General features: G+C 43.0%; 1 protein-coding gene across 2 annotated transcripts in view; it reads left to right on the top strand.

Annotated features, from left to right (window-relative positions):
• Positions 1–26,155, top strand: part of PRMT8 (protein arginine methyltransferase 8) — a 91,362-nt gene that overhangs the window by 55,300 nt on the left and 9,907 nt on the right. For both annotated transcript variants that reach the window (XM_072145428.1, XM_072145429.1), the window contains exons 4-8: positions 9,524–9,587; positions 14,524–14,666; positions 17,177–17,264; positions 18,348–18,463; positions 19,629–19,779. In XM_072145428.1, the coding sequence (XP_072001529.1) occupies positions 9,524–9,587; positions 14,524–14,666; positions 17,177–17,264; positions 18,348–18,463; positions 19,629–19,779 (562 nt within the window). The remainder of the gene's footprint in view (positions 1–9,523; positions 9,588–14,523; positions 14,667–17,176; positions 17,265–18,347; positions 18,464–19,628; positions 19,780–26,155) is intronic.

Below are 26,155 nucleotides of genomic sequence, written 5' to 3'. Positions count from 1 at the left end.
GCCTATATAATGTCAGCTTAGATACAGCAGCTCGGCTCTATGTAAGGTGGGTGCCTATATAATGGCAGCTTAGATACAGCAGCTCAGCTCTATGTAAGGTGGATGTCTATGTAATGGCAGCTTAGATACAGCAGCTCAGCTCTTTGTAAGGTGGATGCCTATATAATGGCAGCTTAGATACAGCAGCTCAGCTCTATGTAAGGTGGATGCCTATATAATCGCAGCTTAGATACAGCAGCTAAGCCCTATGTAAGGTGGATGACTAAATAATGGCAGCTTAGATACAGCAGCTCAGCTCTTTGTAAGGTGGATGCCTATATAATGGCAGCTTAGATACAGCAGCTCAGCTCTATGTAAGGTGGATGTCTATATTATGGCAGCTTAGATACAGCAGCTCAGCTCTATGTATGGTGGATGTATATATAACGGCAGCTTAGATACAGCAGCTCAGTTCTATGTAAGGTGGATGTATATATAACGGCAGCTTAGATACAGCAGCTCAGCTCTATGTAAAGTGAATGTCTATATAATGGCAGCTTAGATACAGCAGCTCAGCTCTATGTAAGGTGGATGTCTATATAATGGCAGCTTAGATACAGCAGCTCAGCTCTATGTAAGGTGGATGACTATATAATGGCAGCTTAGATACAGCAGCTTAGCTCTATGTAAGATGGATGCCTATATAATGGCAGCTTAGATACAGCAGCTCAGCTCTATGTAAGGTGGATGACTATATAATGGCAGCTTAGATACAGCAGCTCAGCTCTATGTAAGGTGGATGTCTATATAATGGCAGCTTAGATACAGCAGCTCAGCTCTATGTAAGGTGGATGCATATACAATGGCAGCTTAGATACAGCAGCTCAGCTCTATGTAAGGTGGATGTCTATATAATGGCAGCTTAGATACAGCAGCTCATCTCTATGTAAGGGGGATGTTTATATAATGGCAGCTTAGATACAGCAGCTCAGCTCTATGCAAGGTGGATGTCTATATAATGGCAGATTAGATACAGCAGCTCAGCTCTATGTAAGGTGGATGCCTATATAATGGCAGCTTAGATACAGCAGCTCAGCTCTATGTAAGGTGGGTGCCTATATAATGGCAGCTTAGATACAGCAGCTCAGCTCTATGTAAGGTGGATGTCTATATAATGGCAGCTTAGATACAGCAGCTCAGCTCTATGTAAGGTGGATGACTATATAATAGCAGCTTAGATACAGCAGCTCAGCTCTATGTAAGGTGGATGTCTATATAATGGCAGCTTAGATACAGCAGCTCAGCTCTATGTAAGGTGGTTACTTATATAATGGCAGCTTAGATACAGCAGCTCAGCTCTATGTAAGGTGGATGTCTATATAATGGCAGCTTAGATACAGCAGCTCAGCTCTATGTAAGGTGGATGTCTATATAATGGCAGATTAGATACAGCAGCTCAGCTCTATGTAAGGTGGATGTCTATATAATGGCAGCTTAGATACAGCAGCTCAGCTCTATGTAAGGTGGGTGCCTATATAATGGCAGCTTAGATACAGCAGCTCAGCTCTATGTAAGGTGGATGACTATATAATAGCAGCTTAGATACAGCAGCTCAGCTCTATGTAAGGTGGATGTCTATATAATGGCAGCTTAGATACAGCAGCTCAGCTCTATGTAAGGTGGATGACTATATAATGGCAGCTTAGATACAGCAGCTCAGCTCTATGTAAGGTGGATGCCTATATAATGGCAGCTTAGATACAGCAGCTCAGCTCTTTGTAAGGTGGTTACTTATATAATGGCAGCTTAGATACAGCAGCTCAGCTCTATGTAAGGTGGATGACTATATAATGGCAGCTTAGATACAGCAGCTCAGCTCTATGTAAGGTGGATGACTATATAATGGCAGCTTAGATACAGCAGCTCAGCTCTATGTAAGGTGGATGTCTATATAATGGCAGCTTAGATACAGCAGCTCAGCTCTATGTAAGGTGGTTACTTATATAATGGCAGCTTAGATACAGCAGCTCAGCTCTATGTAAGGTGGATGCCTATATAATGGCAGCTTAGATACAGCAGCTCAGCTCTATGTAAGGTGAATGACTATATAATGGCAGCTTAGATACAGCAGCTCAGCTCTATGTAAGGTGGATGACTATATAATGGCAGCTTAGATACAGCAGCTCAGCTCTATGTATGGTGGATGCCTATATAATAGCAGCTTAGATACAGCAGCTCAGCTCTATGTAAGGTGGATGCCTATATAATGGCAGCTTAGATACAGCAGCTTAGCTCTATGTAAGGTGGATGCCTATATAATGTCAGCTTAGATACAGCAGCTCGGCTCTATGTAAGGTGGGTGCCTATATAATGGCAGCTTAGATACAGCAGCTCAGCTCTATGTAAGGTGGATGTCTATGTAATGGCAGCTTAGATACAGCAGCTCAGCTCTTTGTAAGGTGGATGCCTATATAATGGCAGCTTAGATACAGCAGCTCAGCTCTATGTAAGGTGGATGCCTATATAATCGCAGCTTAGATACAGCAGCTAAGCCCTATGTAAGGTGGATGACTAAATAATGGCAGCTTAGATACAGCAGCTCAGCTCTTTGTAAGGTGGATGCCTATATAATGGCAGCTTAGATACAGCAGCTCAGCTCTATGTAAGGTGGATGTCTATATTATGGCAGCTTAGATACAGCAGCTCAGCTCTATGTATGGTGGATGTATATATAACGGCAGCTTAGATACAGCAGCTCAGTTCTATGTAAGGTGGATGTATATATAACGGCAGCTTAGATACAGCAGCTCAGCTCTATGTAAAGTGAATGTCTATATAATGGCAGCTTAGATACAGCAGCTCAGCTCTATGTAAGGTGGATGTCTATATAATGGCAGCTTAGATACAGCAGCTCAGCTCTATGTAAGGTGGATGTCTATATAATGGCAGCTTAGATACAGCAGCTTAGCTCTATGTAAGATGGATGCCTATATAATGGCAGCTTAGATACAGCAGCTCAGCTCTATGTAAGGTGGATGACTATATAATGGCAGCTTAGATACAGCAGCTCAGCTCTATGTAAGGTGGATGTCTATATAATGGCAGCTTAGATACAGCAGCTCAGCTCTATGTAAGGTGGATGCATATACAATGGCAGCTTAGATACAGCAGCTCAGCTCTATGTAAGGTGGATGTCTATATAATGGCAGCTTAGATACAGCAGCTCATCTCTATGTAAGGGGGATGTTTATATAATGGCAGCTTAGATACAGCAGCTCAGCTCTATGCAAGGTGGATGTCTATATAATGGCAGATTAGATACAGCAGCTCAGCTCTATGTAAGGTGGATGCCTATATAATGGCAGCTTAGATACAGCAGCTCAGCTCTATGTAAGGTGGGTGCCTATATAATGGCAGCTTAGATACAGCAGCTCAGCTCTATGTAAGGTGGATGTCTATATAATGGCAGCTTAGATACAGCAGCTCAGCTCTATGTAAGGTGGATGACTATATAATAGCAGCTTAGATACAGCAGCTCAGCTCTATGTAAGGTGGATGTCTATATAATGGCAGCTTAGATACAGCAGCTCAGCTCTATGTAAGGTGGTTACTTATATAATGGCAGCTTAGATACAGCAGCTCAGCTCTATGTAAGGTGGATGTCTATATAATGGCAGCTTAGATACAGCAGCTCAGCTCTATGTAAGGTGGATGTCTATATAATGGCAGATTAGATACAGCAGCTCAGCTCTATGTAAGGTGGATGTCTATATAATGGCAGCTTAGATACAGCAGCTCAGCTCTATGTAAGGTGGGTGCCTATATAATGGCAGCTTAGATACAGCAGCTCAGCTCTATGTAAGGTGGATGACTATATAATAGCAGCTTAGATACAGCAGCTCAGCTCTATGTAAGGTGGATGTCTATATAATGGCAGCTTAGATACAGCAGCTCAGCTCTATGTAAGGTGGATGACTATATAATGGCAGCTTAGATACAGCAGCTCAGCTCTATGTAAGGTGGATGCCTATATAATGGCAGCTTAGATACAGCAGCTCAGCTCTTTGTAAGGTGGTTACTTATATAATGGCAGCTTAGATACAGCAGCTCAGCTCTATGTAAGGTGGATGACTATATAATGGCAGCTTAGATACAGCAGCTCAGCTCTATGTAAGGTGGATGACTATATAATGGCAGCTTAGATACAGCAGCTCAGCTCTATGTAAGGTGGATGTCTATATAATGGCAGCTTAGATACAGCAGCTCAGCTCTATGTAAGGTGGTTACTTATATAATGGCAGCTTAGATACAGCAGCTCAGCTCTATGTAAGGTGGATGCCTATATAATGGCAGCTTAGATACAGCAGCTCAGCTCTATGTAAGGTGAATGACTATATAATGGCAGCTTAGATACAGCAGCTCAGCTCTATGTAAGGTGGATGACTATATAATGGCAGCTTAGATACAGCAGCTCAGCTCTATGTATGGTGGATGCCTATATAATAGCAGCTTAGATACAGCAGCTCAGCTCTATGTAAGGTGGATGCCTATATAATGGCAGCTTAGATACAGCAGCTTAGCTCTATGTAAGGTGGATGCCTATATAATGTCAGCTTAGATACAGCAGCTCGGCTCTATGTAAGGTGGGTGCCTATATAATGGCAGCTTAGATACAGCAGCTCAGCTCTATGTAAGGTGGATGCCTATATAATGGCAGCTTAGATACAGCAGCTCGGCTCTATGTAAGGTGGGTGCCTATATAATGGCAGCTTAGATACAGCAGCTCAGCTCTATGTAAGGTGGATGCCTATATAATGGCAGCTTAGATACAGCAGCTCAGCTCTATGTAAGGTGGATGTATATATAACGGCAGCTTAGATACAGCAGCTCAGCTCTATGTAAAGTGAATGTCTATATAATGGCAGCTTAGATACAGCAGCTCAGCTCTATGTAAGATGGATGCCTATATAATGGCAGCTTAGATACAGCAGCTCAGCTCTATGTAAGGTGGATGCCTATATAATGGCAGCTTAGATACAGCAGCTTAGCTCTATGTAAGGTGGATGACTATATAATGGCAGCTTAGATACAGCAGCTCAGCTCTATGTAAGGGGGATGTCTATATAATGGCAGCTTAGATACAGCAGCTCAGCTCTATGTAAGGTGGATGTCTATATAATGGCAGCTTAGATACAGCAGCTCAGCTCTATGTAAGGTGGATGTCTATATAATGGCAGCTTAGATACAGCAGCTCAGCTCTATGTAAGGTGGATGTCTATAAAATGGCAGCTTAGATACAGCAGCTCAGCTCTATGTAAGGTGGATGCCTATATAATGGCAGCTTAGATACAGCAGCTCAGCTCTATGTAAAGTGGATGCCTATATAATGGCAGCTTAGATACAGCAGCTCAGCTCTATGTAAGGTGGATGTCTATATAATGGCAGCTTAGATACAGCAGCTCAGCTCTATGTAAGGTGGATGACTATATAATGGCAGCTTAGATACAGCAGCTCAGCTCTATGTAAGGTGGATGCCTATATAATGGCAGCTTAGATACAGCAGCTCAGCTCTATGTAAGGTGGATGACTATATAATGGCAGCTTAGATACAGCAGCTCAGCTCTATGTAAGGTGGATCCCTATATAATGGCAGCTTAGATACAGCAGCTCAGCTCTATGTAAGGTGGATGCCTATATAATGGCAGCTTAGATACAGCAGCTCAGCTCTATGTAAGGTGGATGCCTATATAATGGCAGCTTAGATACAGCAGCTAAGCCCTATGTAAGGTGGATGCCTATATAATCACAGCTTAGATACAGCAGCTCGGCTCTATGTAAGGTGGATGCCTATATAATGGCAGCTTAGATACAGCAGCTCAGCTCTATGTAAGGTGGATGCCTGTATAATGGCAGCTTAGATACAGCAGCTCAGCTCTATGAAAGGTGGATGCCTATATAATGGCAGCTTAGATACAGCAGCTCATCTCTATGTAAGGTGGATGCCTATACAATGGCAGCTTAGATACAGCAGCTCAGCTCTATGTAAGGTGGATGTCTATATAATGGCAGCTTAGATACAGCAGCTCAGCTCTATGTAAGGTGGGTGCCTATATAATGGCAGCTTAGATACAGCAGCTCAGCTCTATGTAAGGTGGATGTATTTATAATGGCAGCTTAGATACAGCAGCTCAGCTCTATGTAAGGTGGATGCCTATATAATGGCAGCTTAGATACAGCAGCTCAGCTCTATGTAAGGTGGATGCCTATATAATGGCAGCTTAGATACAGCAGCTCAGCTCTATGTAAGGTGGGTGCCTATATAATGGCAGCTTAGATACAGCAGCTCAGCTCTATGTAAGGTGGATGCCTATATAATCGCAGCTTAGATACAGCAGCTCAGCTCTATGTAAGGTGGATGTCTATATAAGGGCAGCTTAGATACAGCCGCTCAGCTCTATGTAAGGTGGATGACTATATAATGGCAGCTTAGATACAGCAGCTCAGCTCTATGTAAGGTGGATACATATATAATGGCAGCTTAGATACAGCAGCTCAGCTCTATGTAAGGTGGATGCCTGTATAATGGCAGCTTAGATACAGCAGCTCAGCTCTATGTAAGGTGGATGACTATATAATGGCAGCTTAGATACAGCAGCTCTATGTAAGGTGGATGACTATATAATGGCAGCTTAGATACAGCAGCTCTATGTAAGGTGGGTGCCTATATAATGGCAGCTTAGATACAGCAGCTCAGCTCTATGTAAGGTGGATGCCTATATAATGGCAGCTTAGATACAGCAGCTCAGCTCTATGTAAGGGGGATGCATATATAATGGCAGCTTAGATACAGCAGCTCAGCTCTATGTAAGGTGGATGTCAATATAATGGCAGCTTAGATACAGCAGCTCAGCTCTATGTAAGGTGGATGCATATATAATGGCAGCTTAGATACAGCAGCTCAGCTCTATGTAAGGTGGATGCCTATATAATGGCAGCTTAGATACAGCCGCTCAGCTCTATGTAAGGTGGATGTCTATATAATGGCAGCTTAGATACATCAGCTCAGCTCTATGTAAGGTGGATGTCTATATAATGGCAGCTTAGATACAGCAGCTCAGCTCTATGTAAGGTGGATGTCTATATAATGACAGTTTAGATACAGCAGCTCAGCTCTATGTAAGGGGGATGCCTATATAATGGCAGCTTAGATACAGCAGCTCAGCTCTATGTAAGGTGGATGCCTATATAATGACAGTTTAGATACAGCAGCTCAGCTCTATGTAAGGGGGATGCCTATATAATGGCAGCTTAGATACAGCAGCTCAGCTCTATGTAAGGTGGATGCCTATATAATGGCAGCTCAGATACAGCAGCTCAGCGCAAAGTAAGGTGGATGGCTATATAATGGCAGCTTAGATACAGCAGCTCAGCTCTATGTAAGGTGGATGCCTATATAATGGCAGCTTAGATACAGCAGCTCAGCTCTATGTAAGGTGGATGCCTATATAATGGCAGCTTAGATACAGCAGCTCAGCTCTATGTAAGGTGGATGCCTATATAATCGCAGCTTAGATACAGCAGCTCAGCTCTATGTAAGGTGGATGCCTATATAATGGCAGCTTAGATACAGCAGCTCAGCTCTATGTAAGGTGGATGCCTATATAATGGCAGCTTAGATACAGCAGCTTAGCTCTATGTAAGGTGGATGACTATATAATGGCAGCTTAGATACAGCAGCTCAGCTCTATGTAAGGTGGATGCCTGTATACTGGCAGCTTAGATACAGCAGCTCAGCTCTATGTAAGGTGGATGCCTATATAATGGCAGCTTAGATACAGCAGCTCTATGTAAGGTGGATGCCTATATAATGGCAGCTTAGATACAGCAGCTCAGCTCTATGTAAGGTGGATGTTTATATAATGGCAGCTTAGATACAGCAGCTCAGCTCTATGTAAGGTGGATGCCTGTATAATGGCAGCTTAGATACAGCAGCTCAGCTCTATGTAAGGTGGATGCCTGTATAATGGCAGCTTAGATACAGCAGCTCAGCTCTATGTAAGGTGGATGCCTATATAATGGCAGCTTAGATACAGCAGCTCGGCTCTATGTAAGGTGGATGACTATATAATGGCAGCTTAGATACAGCAGCTCAGCTCTATGTAAGGTGGATGCCTATATAATGGCAGATTAGATACAGCAGCTCAGCTCTATGTAAAGTGGTTACTTATATAATGGCAGCTTAGATACAGCAGCTCAGCTCTATGTAAGGTGGATGTCTATATAATGGCAGCTTAGATACAGCAGCTAAGCCCTATGTAAGGTGGATGCCTATATAATCGCAGCTTAGATACAGCAGCTCAGCTCTATGTAAGGTGGATGGCTATATAATGGCAGCTTAGATACAGCAGCTCAGCTCTATGTAAGGTGGATGCCTATATAATGGCAGCTTAGATACAGCAGCTCAGCTCTATGTAAGGTGGATGCCTATATAATGGCAGCTTAGATACAGCAGCTAAGCCCTATGTAAGGTGGATGCCTATATAATCGCAGCTTAGATACAGCAGCTCAGCTCTATGTAAGGTGGATGGCTATATAATGGCAGCTTAGATACAGCAGCTCAGCTCTATGTAAGGTGGATGCCTATATAATGGCAGCTTAGATACAGCAGCTACTGACCTACTGTGCTACTTGTGACACTGAAAGGTTGATTATCTCATAAGGTGGGGCCATGTCTTCCGCCATATCGTCATAAATCTCAGTGCACAGAGTAAGGTTGAGGGATTTCTGATGCTTAAATTGGGGATCATAGTGACCTGAGGGTCAGTGCGCTCCCATCATTGAAGGCTATGTGCGGTAATACAACAGCTGGGACCATCTTTTCATTTCCTTGTCGAGGACAGTCCTGTATTAGTCCCACACAATAAAATGGAGCCTTAGTCTGACATAAGCACTACCACTCTAGTCATACAAGGGACTCGGGGAACCCCCTTAAAATCAGGGACTACACCAATAGTAAAGATGACTCTTCATCCATGGACCGCATTGTCTTAAAGGAGAGACCATAGAGGTTTTTGAATTCTTAAAGGGATACGGCAGAGTAAAAAAAAAATGAAAGTTACCGATTTCACATCACTATAGTTTACTAGGTCCCACTGGGATGCTACTTCCTGTTTACATCATGTCCCACAGGAAGTGAACTCACAGCCAATCACTGACTCAACACTGTGATTGGCTGAGAGATGACTTCCTGTTTAACTGAGGTTAACCAGGAAGTAGCCATCAGGGGATCGGTATATGTTCTTTTGATTTTTTTTTAACCCCTTTGAAGCCAGTTTTATTGGATTTTTGGAAATTTTGATTTCCTACGTTGATGATCTTTTCCTTAAATTAGATTTGCATCTGATAAGTGAAGATCTCATCGCGACCTTATGTACAATCCTAAATCACTTTAGTTTTGGAGAATTGGAACCCCCAGGTAGTTTTTTCTGTTGCATGTAGCGCCCCCCTCTGGCCTAACCATTGTATGTCCTCTGTTTTCACCCAGATTGAATGTTCCAGCGTCTCCGACTATTCCGAAAAAATTATCAAGGCCAACCACCTGGACAACAGTAAGGCAACTGCGAAAATACTTGTGTTCCCCACATAGAAATGTCTAGAACAACCTTATTAATACATGGTATCTGTATAGAGATAGTAATAGCGCAGCTAGTGAGTTACTATTAGGTGTATATTATATATTATTTGTGCTTCTTTTTATTGTATGAGTGTCCCTTTATAACCACCACTAGGGGAGCTGTGCCATAATAATACTGTATGCACTGTATGTTATAGCTCCCTCTAGTGGTGGCCACAGACAGCTCGGATGTACGTTTTATGTATTTTGTGTCTATTCATATCAGAAGAACAGATGTCCAAACCGTAATTGGGGAATTTTACAAGAATTTTCTATATTAGAGAACACATTTTTTATTATTTTAATTTATATGAAGCAGGAAAATTCATTTTCATATTTTGAGAATGTATTGCTAAAAGTGGACTACCCCTGTAAAAACTGAATTCTGGGTAATATGAAATGGAGTGAAATGACTGATTACATTCAATATCATTCCTACTATCTCATATTGAGAATGTAATGATAGGCGAGGGCGGTCACAGCGCCACCCTGGACCCTTGGTTGAGTCTGGTACTGCACCCGGTATTAATATTTTATACGTTTATGTACTCGAATCTGTTTCCCTCTAGTGTTGTTTCGCTGTCATCCTATGAAATGACATTTTCCTGCCCTGATAGATATATAAAATACAGTTACATCTCAGAAGGACAGAGACAATGTGATGGCAGCCGGAGGTATCAGTAGATAATAATTGAATAAGGGGATTCTCCGTGTCAGGGCAGGTTTTTTTTTTGTTTTAATTTCGTTCCTTACAAATAGCGATCCATCACAGTGATGGCCGCTGCTCGCTCCCCGAGCTCTCATATCTCATCTATCAGCGCAGCCAATGCCCTTGTGGTGTTATTGGAAGATGAAGACACCAGAGATGGGGGATCACTTCCATCTCCTGATAACATATAATCCCCATCCCCCATATACATATGAGCAAACATGTGCTAAAGTGGGGCCTGCAGAGTATGCATGTGTCTCAATGTTGTAAGGAGAGGCTGAGCATGCATGTGTCTCATTGTGCTAAGGAGAGGCTGAGCGTGCATGTGTCTCAATGTGGTAAGGAGAGGTTGAGCATTCATGTGTCTCAATAGGGAGAGAAGAGGCTGAGCATGCATGTGTCTCAATAGGGAGAGAAGAGGCTGAGCATGCATGTGTCTCAATAGGGAGAGAAGAGGCTGAGCATGCATGTGTCTCAATAGGGAGAGAAGAGGCTGAGCATGCATGTGTCTCAATAGGGAGAGAAGAGGCTGAGCATGCATGGGTCTCAATGTGGTAATGAGAGGCTGAGCATGCATGTGTCTCAATGTGGTAAGGAGATGCTGAGCGTGCAAGTGTCTCAATGTGCTAAGGAGAGGCTGAGAATGCATGTGTCTCAATGTGGGAAGGAGAGGCTGAGCATGCATGTGTCTCAATGTGGGAAGGAGAGGCTGAGCATGCATGTGTCTCAATGTGGGAAGGAGAGGCTGAGCATGCATGTGTCTCAATGTGCTAAGGAGAGGCTGAGCATGCATGGGTCTCAATGTGGTAATGCGAGGTTGAGCATTCATGTGTCTCAATAGGGAGAGAAGAGGCTGAGCATGCATGTGTCTCAATGTAGTAATGAGAGGCTGAGTATGCATGTGTCTCAATGTGGTAAGGAGAGGCTGAGCATGAACGTGTCATAATGTGGTAAGGAGAGGCTGAGCGTGCATGTGTTTGCTCTCGTTCTTCTCAGTCCTGATATAATTGGTTATTATCTTGGTGTTGGGGGTGTCTTGTCCCCCTCCCCTGGTGGCAGGGCGGGCAGTGCTGATGGCTGATGTGACATGCGCCCTCCATGTGCTTTGATGAAATACCGTAATATTAATAAGAAGAATAAGGGGACAGTTTATCAGCCAGATATTGCAGAGAGGAATTACCAGATAATAAATGCTAATGTTCCAGCAGAGACCATGGAAGAACACGTGCTCATTATGTGCCCAGGGTGTAAATTCATTTTTGGTCGGACCACACGGAGCGATCCCTTTAATAGGAATGTTCCAGCAAATGGGAATCATAAAGGGCACAGTACTACTACTCCTATTCCATACATATGATTACAGCACAGTACTTCTACGCCTATCCTGTATATATGGACACAGCACAGTACTACTACTCCTATCCTGTATATATGGACACAGCACAGTACTACTACTCCTATCCTGTATATATGGACACAGCAAAGTACTACTACTCCTATCCTGTATATATGGACACAGCACAGTACTACTACTCCTATCCTGTATATATGGACACAGCACAGTACTACTACTCCTATCCTGTATATATGGACACAGCACAGTACTACTACTCCTATCCTGTATATATGGACACAGTACTACTACTCCTATCCTGTATATATGGACACAGCACAGTACTACTACTCCTATCCTGTATATATGGACACAGTACTACTACTCCTATCCTGTATATATGGACACAGCACAGTACTACTACTCCTATCCTGTATATATGGACACAGTACAGTACTACTACTCCTATCCTGTATATATGGACACAGCACAGTACTACTACTCCTATCCTGTATATATGGACACAGTACTACTACTCCTATCCTGTATATATGGACACAGCACAGTACTACTACTCCTATCCTGTATATATGGACACAGTACTACTACTCCTATCCTGTATATATGGACACAGCACAGTACTACTACTCCTATCCTGTATATATGGACACAGTACAGTACTACTACTCCTATCCTGTATATATGGACACAGTACAGTACTACTACTCCTATCCTGTATATATGGACACAGCACAGTACTACTACTCCTATCCTGTATATATAGATACAGCACAGTACTACTACTCCTATCCTGTATATATGGGCACAGTACTACTACTCCTATCCTATATATATATATAGACACAGCACAGTACTATTACTCCTATCCTGTATATATGGACACAACACAGTACTACTACTCCTATCCTGTATATATGGGCACAGCACAGTACTACTACTCCTATCCTGTATATATGGGCACAGCACAGCACTACTACTCCTATCCTGTATATAAGGGCACAGTACGACTACTCCTATCCTGTATATATGGACACAGCACAGTACTACTACTCCTATCCTGTATATATGGGCACAGCACGTTACTACTACTCCTATCCTGTATATATGGGCACAGCACAGTACTACTACTCCTATCCTGTATATATGGGCACAGTACTACTACTCCTATCCTATATATATGGGCACAGTACTACTACTCCTATCCTATATTTATGGGCACAGTACTACTACTCCTATCCTATATATATATATATATAGACACAGCACAGTACTACTACTCCTATCCTGTATATATGGGCACAGCACAGTACTACTACTCCTATCCTATATATATATATATATATATATATATATATATAGACACAGCATAGTACTACTACTCCTATCCTGTATATATGGGCACAGCACAGTACTACTACTCCTATCCTGTATATATAGATACAGCACAGTACTAGTACTCCTATCCTATATATATATAGACACAGCACAGTACTACTACTCCTATCCTGTATATATGGGCACAGCACAGTACTACTACTCCTATCATATATATATATATAGACACAGCATAGTACTACTACTCCTATCCTGTATATATGGGCACAGCACAGTACTACTACTCCTATCCTGTATATATAGATACAGCACAGTACTACTACCCCTATCCTGTATATATGGACACAGCACAGTACTACTACCCCTATCCTGTATATATGGACACAGCACAGTACTACTACTCCTATCCTGTATATATGGGCACAGCACAGTACTACTACTCCTATCCTGTATATATGGACACAGCACAGTACTACTACTCCTATCCTGTATATATGGACACAGCACAGTACTAGTACTCCTATCCTGTATATATGGGCACAGCACAGTACTACTACTCCTATCCTGTACATATGGGCACAGCACAGTACTACTACTGCTATCCTGTATATATGGGCACAGCACAGTACTACTACTCCTATCCTGTATATATAGATACAGCACAGTACTACTACCCCTATCCTGTATATATGGACACAGCACAGTACTACTACCCCTATCCTGTATATATGGACACAGCACAGTACTACTACCCCTATCCTGTATATATGGACACAGCACAGTACTACTACTCCTATCCTGTATATATGGACACAGCACAGTACTACTACTCCTATCCTGTATATATGGACACAGCACAGTACTAGTACTCCTATCCTGTATATATGGGCACAGCACAGTACTACTACCCCTATCCTGTATATATGGACACAGCACAGTACTACTACCCCTATCCTGTATATATGGACACAGCACAGTACTACTACCCCTATCCTGTATATATGGACACAGCACAGTACTACTACTCCTATCCTGTATATATGGACACAGCACAGTACTACTACTCCTATCCTGTATATATGGACACAGCACAGTACTAGTACTCCTATCCTGTATATATGGGCACAGCACAGTACTACTACTCCTATCCTGTACATATGGGCACAGCATAGTACTACTCCTATCCTGTATATATGGACACAGCACAGTACTAGTACTCCTATCCTGTATATATGGGCACAGCACAGTACTACTACTCCTATCCTGTATATATGAGCACAGCACAGTACTACTACTCCTATCCTGTATATATGAGCACAGCACAGTACTACTACTCCTATCCTGTACATATGGGCACAGCATAGTACTCCTACTCCTATCTTCATCATATACATTCTATACGTTCTCTTTTTCCTGATAAGGTTTTGTGTATTTTTTTTTACTGCCACCTGCGTTTTTCTGTACATTTTTCAGTAATTACAATATTTAGGGGTAAAGTTGAAGAGGTGGAGTTACCGGTGGACAAGGTGGACATCATCATCACCGAATGGATGGGGTATTGTCTCTTCTACGAGTCCATGCTCAACACTGTCATCTTTGCCCGGGATAAGTGGCTGGTAAGTGCTGAGCTACACAGAGAGCGATGTGAGAAATACATGACTGCAGCGCCACCTCTGTCCACTGGTTGCTCAGAGTATTGCAGTTCCACCCATTGCCTTCAATGGAACTGAGCTGCAATACCAGACATAACCTGTAGACATGTGTGGCGCTGTTCCTTGCAGACAATCAGTCATGTTTTTTTCAAAAACCTAATACATAAAGAAAACCTCCAAAAAATTTCATCTGGTAAAAAATAAATCCTTAAAAATGGACGAGGTGAGGGTGGAGGAGGGGGATGCAGCTGCAGGTTTTCGCTGTGACTGTGAGGCTGCACGATGCTGTGAGAAGCGGATTGGCCAAACAAACTATAAAGATCCCACCCATGTTTGGTTGATTTTCCTTTAAAGTGTCCATGTCACTTGTCAGTTTGGTGCTACAGGAAGGATAAAAGAGGTACAAACCCCGAAATGAAGGAGATATGAAGGGCAAACGTGGCAGTGCCCCAAATGTAAAATCAAAATGACTGCACCCCCAATATAACCCCCAATGGCTCCCAATGTATAGCCCCTTATGACCCCCATACAGCAAAAAGCCCACTCCCTTTAACTGCCCCATTGTTATAATCCCACACTATACAGGGCCCCTTCTCTAATCCCACGTTATACAGTGGCCCCTTCCTCTAATCCCACACTATACAGTGGCCCCTTCTTATAATCCCACACTATACAGTGGCCCCTTCTTATAATCCCACACTATACAGTGGCCCCTTTTTATAATCCCACACTATACAGTGGCCCCTTCTTATAACCCCACACTATACAGGGTGCTTTCCTATAACCCCACACTATACAGGGTGCTTTCCTATAATCCCACACTATACAGTGCCCCTTTCTATCTCCCCACACTATACAGTGCCCCCTTCCAATAATCCTACACTATACAGGGCAGCAGGGCCCCTTTCTGTAGTCCCACACTATACAGTGCCCCATTAATATAACCCAACACTATGTAGAGTCCCTTTCCTCTAACCCCACCCTATACAATGCTCTTTCCCCTAATCCCACACTATACAGGGCCCTTTCCTATAATCCCAAACTTTACACTGTCCCTTCCTGTGACCCCACACTATACAGGGCCCCTTCCTGTGACCCCACACTATACAATGCCCCTTCCTATAATCACACACTATACAGGGCGCCTTCCTATAATCCCACGCCCACTTTCTGTAATCCCACACGGTACAGTGCCCCATTATTATAATCCAACACTATATAGAGTCCCTTTCCTCTAATCCCACACTATACAGGGCTCTTTCCGATAATCTTACACTATACAGGGCTCTTTCCTATAATTCCACACTATACAGGGCTCTTTCCTATAATCCCACACTATACAGGGCTCTTTCCTATAATCCCACACTATACAGGGCTCTTTCCTATAATCCCACACTATACAGGGCTCTTTCCTATAATTCCACACTATACACTGCCCCTTTCTATATTTCTGCACAATACAGTACTCCCTTTCAATAATCCCACACTACACACTATACAGTAGCCCCATCCTATAATCCCACACTATACAAGTGCCCCATTATTATAATCCAACACTATATAGAGTCCCTTTCCTCTTATCCCACACTATACAGCACCTCCTTCCTATAATACCACACTATACAGTGTCCCCTTTCTCTAATCCCACATTATACAGCACCTCCTTCCTATAATACCACACTATACAGTGTCCCCTTTCTCTAATCCCACATTATACAGCACCTCCTTCCTATAATATAACACTAGACCGTGTCTCTTTCCTGTAATCCCACACTATTCAGTAGCCCATCTATATATTCCTACAATACACAGTACCCTGCATTGTAAAATGCCCCAATGCATAATCCCCCCTTTCCTGATGCCCTTTCACACTATATAATGGCCCCAGACTGTATAATACCCTTTTCCTTTGCCCTACCCACACCTTTGGTGCCCCCCTCTTATAGGGGCCCCCCTTACTATCACTGCCCGTGTAACTTTTCATCAAACTTTATTTTCAATACTTTGCTTTTTCAGCGGCGATGCAGACAATGCGAGCGTCTAGACACACGGACGCGATCCTCTTAGATGTTACACCGCCATATAGAGACACGTTTCCCACAACATAAAGGCATCGTCTTTAGATATTCCCCTATCAAACACCTGCCGTCCCCCTATGTGCTATTGTTAAGTGAGCGTCTGACCGGGGGAGGGTGGTCAGCGGGTAGACCTTTCATTCCAATAATCCCCCCCCCCCTCCTCGGTGAGTGACAGGCACTTTGATTCGGAGAGACGTTTTTATCTCTGCGTTTTGCCGTCGGCTGATATATCCACTCAGATATGAAACGGCGCGTGACAGAGCGTGATGGCGGAGAGTGTGCGTACGAGGGGTGGGGGGCAGCGCTCGTCCCCGTCCTATATGTGCAGTTCAAACTGTGATGTCTTTGTCAGGTGAATAAGATTACGAGACCCATTTACCCACAATTCATCAACAGAAACCTGGAGGGCTCATGTTCCCGGACCGCGCCGCTCTGTACGTCGTCGCCATTGAAGACAGACAATACAAGGACTTCAAGATTCACTGTGAGTATGACCGACCCCCCCCCCCTCTACTCCCCTCATGACCCCATTAACTAGATGGACTATGACCTGGGGCGTTACTGATGGTGCGTAGCTGTAGATGTGTCCAACTTTAAAGCGAGGGCAGGGGGGCCATACTTACCGGGCTTCAGCTCCTGGTCTACCAGTCATGGGTCAATCAGTGGTCTCCTAGGACCATGGGACGAAAAAAATGGATATCCCATGTGAGGAGGCCACTGATCAAGATCGGCGTGATATAGGAACCGGCAAACCATGAGGTTTTCAAGTATTACTTCTGTCCTACCCACAGACAAACTAACTGCTTGGGTCCCCCCAATCAGTATAGAAGTGACCACCCTTCAGGGGTTGTCTATCCTCTAGGGCCAAGAGGATGGACAACCCCTGAAGGGTGGTCACTTCTATGCACCCCCTATATTGCACAGGACTTCTAGGATAGGCCATCCTGTAATTCCGTGAACTCCCATAAAATTAAATCATTGACTTTGATGGGACTTCAGGGACGGCCTAGAGTCTAGGTCTACACTCTTAGTGGGGGGTCCCCCCATGGTTGTCATAAAGCAAAACCAATTTATTCAAATTTGGGGGAATCTAATAGCAGCTTTGACCATGAACGGTATTGTCACTGGAGATTTGTGTAATCATAAATTTGTGTATGTTGATAGTAGCAGCAGGACTGTGAAAAATGAATTTATATTCTAAGTCCTCACACTGCAATGCTCTTAGCTCTCTGCAACGTAGTGCTCCACGGTTCCTTTGCCCTGCTCCAATTGACTAATGTAGAATATAATCAGAAGCCTGCTGGAATGAGGGACTGCAGAGAACCAAGAGCACAGCAGTGTGAGGATATGCCCCCACTGGATTTGAGAGATCTACATTCGGACCTTCGAGCCTCGGGGCTCTGCACCAGAGAAAAACTCTCTTGTAATGTATCACTTCCTAGGTGGGTGGTCTCAGTATGGTTCAAAGATCTTGCCCTTGCCTTGCCAAGGTCATGTCTACCCACCCACCCATAGTATGGTTCCTAATTATGTGTGATTGTTAACTTTGTTGACTTTTTGTTGACAGGGTGGGAAAACGTGTATGGATTTGACATGACGTGTATCAGGGACGTTGCGATGAGGGAACCGCTGGTGGACATTGTAGATCCAAAGCAAGTGGTGACCAATTCCTGTTTGATAAAGGTTTGGTGATATCCAATGCCGAAAGCAATTACTTTGTATAAAAAGATGGAGGTCTTAAAATTTTAGGCTGAGGATCATTTTCCTGGTAGGCTGGGCCTATGTGGCATCTTTCATCACCGGCATACTGTATGCGATGGCTCTTCAACCTACACCAAGTCCAACCAAGGTCTGCGGTGGAAAAACCTGATTCTGGCATAGTTGAAATTCTCATTTTAGTCCCCACCGCTCTCGATCTCGAGACTAGATAGTCAAATCGGCACAGCCAGACAGTCTTCTTTGTACCAGGACCACCAATCTCTGACAATAGTGAACTAAAATAGCATATTGCATACTAAAATTATGTTAATTAGACTCTATATAGTCAGAAGGGTGGTCCTAGGCTGGAGCAAACACCTGACTCCACCCATTTGACAGTAAACGGCTAAAAACTATGACTCAAATGACTCTGGAATTGGGGGGGCTAGAGAAAATGTTAAATATGCTAGAATCAGTGGAACAATGCCTATTGTAGATCAACTTGGAGAAGAATATCATGGACAAGCTGTTAAATTATGAAAACACTTCAAATACTGAGATTTTCCATTTTATTTGGATAGTAGATTTTAAGAATTTTTTTTTTTTTGGTCCAAATACTCTGCATCAATTTATGGATTAGGATAAGTTTCTGATTGCCTACAGTCACCACTAGGGGGAGCTTAGGAGATCACTGCATACTGGTTTATTATTGAATTCAATGTATAACCTGTATGCAGTGGACTCTTAAGTTCCCTTAGTGGTAATTGTAGGTAACAAACAATGATAACTTATGAATTGAGGGCCATGTGGAATATTTGGCACTCCGTAAGTAAAAACTAAGCTCTAATCATTAAAAATATACATTTTAAGCCACAGAATGATGACAGTTTAAAATGATTTGGAATTAAAAATATTTTATGCATTTAGCGGGAAAGAGGTGTGGTTTAAAGGGTAGGGTGTGACTTGCTGAAAAGGGGTGTGGCTTGCCCAAGGTAAGCCAACCTGATTTGACTGTCTAGTATAGGTTTACCCTGTCTAACTAAGAGACCACCTTAGCAAATCCCCCCCTTATGTCCCCGGTGATGTAATATGTAGACATGGGATCCATTTCCTTATGCTAATAGGATGAATTTGTGATATTTCCACACAGGAAATCGATATCTATACGGTGAAGATTGAAGAGCTATCCTTTACATCAGCCTTCTGCCTACAAGTGCAACGGAACGACTACATCCACGCACTGGTCACCTACTTCAACATCGAGTTTACAAAGTGCCACAAGAAAACTGGGTTCTCTACAGGTACAGATATATTTTGTTGATGTAGTACCCCATATTTACCTATAGGGGGTGATGATATGACAAGGGGGGCATTTGTAGCAGTAGAGTGGTGGTAGAATGTGTAGGAGGCTACCGGATGGTCATGTTGGTCGGAGGTGCTATGACTTGAAGGACTTTGGGGAGTTTTTTCCATCTTCTCTCACTAGACGATAGAACACATTTTGTGGTAGTCATGGATCAGCGATATCATACCACGTGTTCTGGGATGTTTTTGAGACTCTCTCCGAAAAATTACTTCCAGAAAGCACAACAAATCTCTTGATGCCAACAAAGTGTCCTCAAGGAGTGACAATCAAGAGTAGAGGAACCAATGAAGATCTGCCTACTGTTGTAGGGCCATTTGTGGTCTGGGGTCTGTGAACAGAGTCTAGTCTGGCGCCTTAATTTGGTCTGCAATTAGAATTTATTTAGGGGATTCACCATATGGTCTGGATCTTAACCCCTTCAGGACCACCATGTTTTTTTTTTATCTTAAATCCAAGAGAGATTAAGAGAACAGTTCACAGCAAGGATCGGTATCCCCTGACAGCGGTGCGGGGAAGCCCCAGAAGGAGCTATTCTATTAATCTTGGTTGGATTTAAAGGGGTTTCCCACGAAGACAAGTTAGGCCATTGCTATCCATTGCTAATCAGTGGGGGACTCAGTGCTGAATACCCCACAGATCGTGAAAACGAGGGGTCCGACTGACCCCTCGTTGATCCATGAGAGGAGAAGATGGCCGTACATGACCGTTCTGCTCCATTAATCTCTATGGAGCTGACAGTGATCAAATTGTCTTAGTGGGAAAACCCCTTTAAGGTAAAAAAAAAACATGTTGGTCTTGAAGGGGCTAATTTAGGGGTCTATATTTCTCTAGAAGGTCTTTGGTGTCCTGTGCGGGGTCTATTTTTGTAAAGGGGTCGGGTGGTGAATTATTTATTTTAACTTAGGAGGAAGGTATTTGTCTAGAGGGTCTGGGTTCTGATGTGGGGGTCTACATCTTCACTGAAGGTTTTGATGTGGGGGTCTACAATCTTAGTGAGCAGTTTGGAGGAGGGTTCTACACCCTGGGGTGGGGGGGGGGGTGACAGCTGCTATGAGAGAAGGAGGTCCTAGTCATGGATCCCGTATTGAAGAAGGGGGCATCGAGCACTTCCTTTTAGGTAGGTTACGAGAGAAAGACGAGAGCCCCCTATAACCCTTGATGTGGGTCTCTCACCCAAACCTGAGCCACTTCCAGAAGAGACTACGACAGAGTTATTGGCCTGTAATAATGTATAGGGATGGGTTAACCATCTGTTTTATGATTGATCTTTCGAGGGAATTTGCGTTACGTCTTCCGCCTAATAGATTATTTAACGTCAGCGATTCAGTATCTGCTGCGGGAGCCTCATTCACAGGACAAACGCTCATAATGATGTGTAACACTTCAGATTTGCTGACGATGGTGAAAATGACCACTGCGGGATTTCTCATACTGTACAAGCGAAGGATTAACTACGGCTCTAGTCCTACAAATAACAAAGCAGACGGGAGCAACAAATTCAATAGTGGTTTATATTATTGGTGAATTATGGTAAGAACTGCAAGTAGTCACCGCTACGAATAAAGGAAAAATACTGCAAAATCTGTATTTCAACCCTAACCCTAATATTAAGCCTAACTCTAACCATAATATTAAGACTAACCCTAATATTAAGCCTAACCCTAATATTAACCCTAACCCTAATATTAAATCAAACCCTAATATTAAGCCTAACCCTAATATTAAGCCTAACCCTAACCCTAATATTAAGCCTAACCCTAATATTAAGCCTAACCCTAATATTAAGCCTAACCCTAATATTAAGCCTAACTCTAACCCCTTATATTAAAGGGGTATTCTCATCTGGGCACTCACATTCAGTTTCATTGATCTGCCATATGTAAACATTTCTTCAATTAGATGTTATTAAAAAAAATGTTCCTGTGTGCAGATAATTTCTCATAAATTTAGTCATGTTGTCCCTTAGAAACGAGATAGCTTCCTCGGATACGGCCACCTCTGATGGATTGAGTGCACAAAGAAACAAAAGGTTATTGTATATAAAATGTCTGGGAGTTACTACATGTCCTACAGCCGTCCTGTGGTAATGATCGCTTAATCCAGGTGGTCCGGCAGGACTCTATAGCGCAAGTCTGGCCACCGCTGCCAGAGTGTGATGTGGTCGTATCCGAGGAACCCATCTGGTTTCTAAGGGACAACATGACTACATTTATGAGAAATTATCTTCACACAGGAACATATTTTTAATTAACATCCAATTGAAGAAATGTTTACATATGGCAAATGAATTTCATTAAATGTAAATGCCCAGATGGGAATACCCCTTTAAGCCTGACTCTAACCCTAATATTAAGCCTAACTCTAACCCTAATATTAAGCCTAACTCTAACCCTAATATTAAGCCTAACTCTAACCCTAATATTAAGCCTAACTCTAACCCTAATATTAAGCCTAACTCTAACCCTAATATTAAGCCTAACTCTAACCCTAATATTAAGCCTAACTCTAACCCTAATATTAAGCCTAACTCTAACCCTAATATTAAGCCTAACTCTAACCCTAATATTAAGCCTAACTCTAACCCTAATATTAAGCCTAACTCTAACCCTAATATATAATCCAGTGCGGTGACCTCATCCAGATATCATCTTTGAAGTGAGATGTAAATTGGTTGTATAAAGTCAAGGAGGCGGAGAGTTTAACACTGAAGTCAAGGTGGGGGGAGCTCTGAGCGCCTCCTCCTCTGAGATAAAAATCATGCATCAGACTTCAGGAGATCTGGTTAGTGATGTCTCTGGATGTAGGACCATCAATTACAGTAAAGGGGCTTTCTGAGTAAGAGAGAGCTTGACTTCAGTGTTAAATTCCCCTCCTCCTTGACTCTATAAAACCAATTTACATCTCACTTCAAAGTAGATTTCTAGATGATGCCACCACACTGGGTCATGAAAGAAACATGATTTAGAAGATGTTTAACTGCTTGACAACATCCTGGTAGCGGTTTATTAGGTCGATTTGTGCTGACGGGTTCCCTTTAAGAAAAAAAGGGATATTTTTTTTATGTTTTATGATTTTTGTTATTGATATTTTAAGCCACAAGCCCCACTTTTAGTTAACATGTCATGTAGAGAATTCAATTCTTTAGAAATTAATACATGTTCTCCATTTTTACCCAGAAACAATACCACCTCCTCCTCCTCCTCATGGCGCCGGGGGCCTCGCGCCATTCATGCCGCCCACGCGTTTTTTACCTTTTAGACTGTAATGGAATGACTAACAATATGTGAGAGTCTCATGTAACAAGTAATTGCTTTATTCAATGGATATCTGTCAGGGAAATCTCCAGCCATCTTTTTACATTCCCCTTGAATGTCGCTTCTTGGGGTCTTAATCTTTCGGCTGCGCTATGATTTATACTTATAGGGGGCAAGCTGTCAGAGCTGCCAGTCATGTCGCTGCCATTATACGTTTTACAAAACACGAGAAGAATAATTTTTTTCCTTTTCTTCTATGTTTCACAGTGACAGTATTGAAGTGAGCGATATACATGTATTACACATTTATATCCCGGTCACCCCCCCCCCCCCTACCCCTCAAACATTAGGATCATCCCTGACCTTGTCCGTATAGTGGTCTCCAAAATCCTCTTTGTGTAAAAAATCTTCTGGAGTCTAAAGCTGCAGCCAGTGTAAGGTATTTTTCCCAGGAGAAATGTGTAATAAGACCTTTGTGTATGTTGTTATTAGCTGCAGGACTGTGAAATGTGGATTTATATTCCAGGATTGCAGCACTGGGGTTGTGGGCTCACACTTCTGTGCTCTGTGCTCTCTGCAGACAGTGTTAGTTAGTGTCCCTGGAGAGATGCGTAATCATAACTTAGTGTGGGGTTGTGGGCTCACACTTCTGTGATCTGTGCTATCTGCAGCCAGTGTTAGTTAGTGTCCCTGGGGAGATGTGTAATCATAATTTGGTGTGGGGTTGTGGTCTCACACTTCTGTGCTCTGTGCTCTCTGCAGACAGTGTTAGTTAGTGTCCCTGGAGAGATGTGTAATCATAACTTAGTGTATCTTGTTAGAAACAGCAGGACTGTGAAATATAGATTTGCATTCCAGGATTGCAGCATTGGGGTTGTGGTCTCACACTTCTGTGCTCTGTGCTCTCTGCAGACAGTGTTAGTGTCCTTAGAGAGATGTGTAATCATAACTTAGTGTGGGGTTGTGGTCTCACACTTCTGTGCTCTGTGCTCTCTGCAGATAGTGTTAGTGTCCTTAGAGAGATGTGTAATCATAACTTAGTGTGGGGTTGTGGTCTCACACTTCTGTGCTCTGTGCTCTCTGCAGACAGTATTAGTGTCCTTAGAGAGATGTGTAATCATAACTTAGTGTTGGGTTGTGGGCTCACACTTCTGTGCTCTGTGCTCTCTGCAGACAGTGTTAGTGTCCTTAGAGAGATGTGTAATCATAACTTAGTGTGGGGTTGTGGGCTGACACTTCTGTTCTCTGTGCTCTGTGCTGTACTGTAAAAAAATGCATTCAAATGTGTGTATTACAGCTTCTGCAAGTGCATTAGGGGCTGGTCCTCACACTGCTGTGCTTTGTGCTCTGTGCTTTCTGCAGCATACATAGTTGTAGCAGCAGGACTGTGAAATAAGGATTTGTATTCCAGGATTGCAGCATTGGAGGCATTTCCTCACACTTCTGTGCTCTTTGCGCCCTGCAGCTAGTGTTTGGTGTTATCCTTGGAGAGATGTCTAATCATAACTTAGTGTATGTTGTTAGCTATGAAATATGGATTTATATTGCTGGATTTCAACATTGACAGGTGATTCCTTACACTTCTGTGCTCTGTGATCTTTGTGGCCAGCGATAGGTATTTATCCTAGAAAGCTGTGTAATCATGCATACTTTGTGTGTGTAGTTAGTAGAAGCAGGACTGTGATATATGGATTTATATTGCGGGATAGTAGCTTCTAAAAGTGCACTGGTGCATTGCCCTTACACCGCTTTGCTCTGTGCCCTCTGCAGCCAGTGTTAGTTATTGTCCCTGTGTTTAATCAGACCTTTGTGTAGAATGTTAGTAGCAGTAGGACTGTGAAATATGGATTTGTATTCCAAGATTTCAACGCAGCACGGTGGCTCAGTGGTTAGCACTACAGCCTCGCAGCGCTGGGGCCTTGGGTTCAAGTCCCAGGGTCAACATCTGCAAAGAGTTTGTATGTTCTCTCCGTGTTTGCGTGGGTTTCCTCCGGGTTCTCCGGTTTCCTCCCACACTCCAAAACATACTGGTAGGTTGATTAGATTGTGAGCCCCATTGGGGACAGGGACTGATTTGGCAAATTCTGTGCAGCGCTGCGATATCTGTGTGCACTATATAAAGAATTATTATTATTATAAAGCTTCCTCACACTTCTGTACTCTGTGCTCCCTGCAGCCAGCATGTGGAAGATGAGGAATCATACCTTTGTGTGTTGTTAGTAGCAGCGTTACTGTAAACAATGCATTTAATATTTTTGTATAATAGCTTCTCCAAGTGCATTGGGGGCTGTTCCTCACACTGCTGTCCTTGTGCTGTGCTATGTGCTTTCTGCACAGTGTTAGGCATTGATCCTCGACAGCTGCGTGATCATGAGTGTGTAGTTAGTAGCAGCAAGACTGTGAGATTTGGATTTAAATGCATGTGCAACTTAGTGTGGGGTTGTGGGCTCACACTTCTGTGCTCTGTGCCCTCTGCAGCCAGTGTTAGTGTGCCTGGAGAGATGTGTAATCATAACTTAGTGTGTCTTGTTAGAAACAGCAGGACTGTGAAATATAGATTTGCATTCCAGGATTGCAGCATTGGGGTTGTGGGCTCACACTTCTGTGCTCTGTGCTCTCTGCAGTCAATGTTAGTGTCCCTGGAGAGATATGTAATCATAACTTAGTGCATGTTGTTAGCTGTGAAATATGGATTTGTATTCCAGGATTTCAGTATTGGCTGGCGTACGTAGTAGCTTCTCCAATTGCCTTGCTGCATTGCCCGTACACTGCTGTGCTCTGTGCCCAGTGTTAGGTACTGACCCTGAAAATACCTTTGTGTCTGTGTGTTGTTATTAACAGCAGGAATGTGAAAAATTGATTTATATTCCAGGTCATGTTATCACACTGCTCTTGGCTCTGTGAAGAAATATTCTAGAATTTTGGCTTTCCCGACACAATATTCCAGGATTGTAGCTGGACTTGGCACACTGAGGTGTGAGATCATTTTCATAAATAAAAACACAGCAGTGTGAGGAAACACAACCAATAAGCTGCAATCCTGGAGTATAAATCTGA

This window comes from Engystomops pustulosus, chromosome 4 (genome assembly GCF_040894005.1).
Source record: "Engystomops pustulosus chromosome 4, aEngPut4.maternal, whole genome shotgun sequence".
NCBI lineage: Eukaryota > Metazoa > Chordata > Amphibia > Anura > Leptodactylidae > Engystomops > Engystomops pustulosus.
The sequence above is the reverse complement of the archived record's forward strand: the minus strand, read 5'-3'. Positions and strand labels throughout refer to the sequence as shown.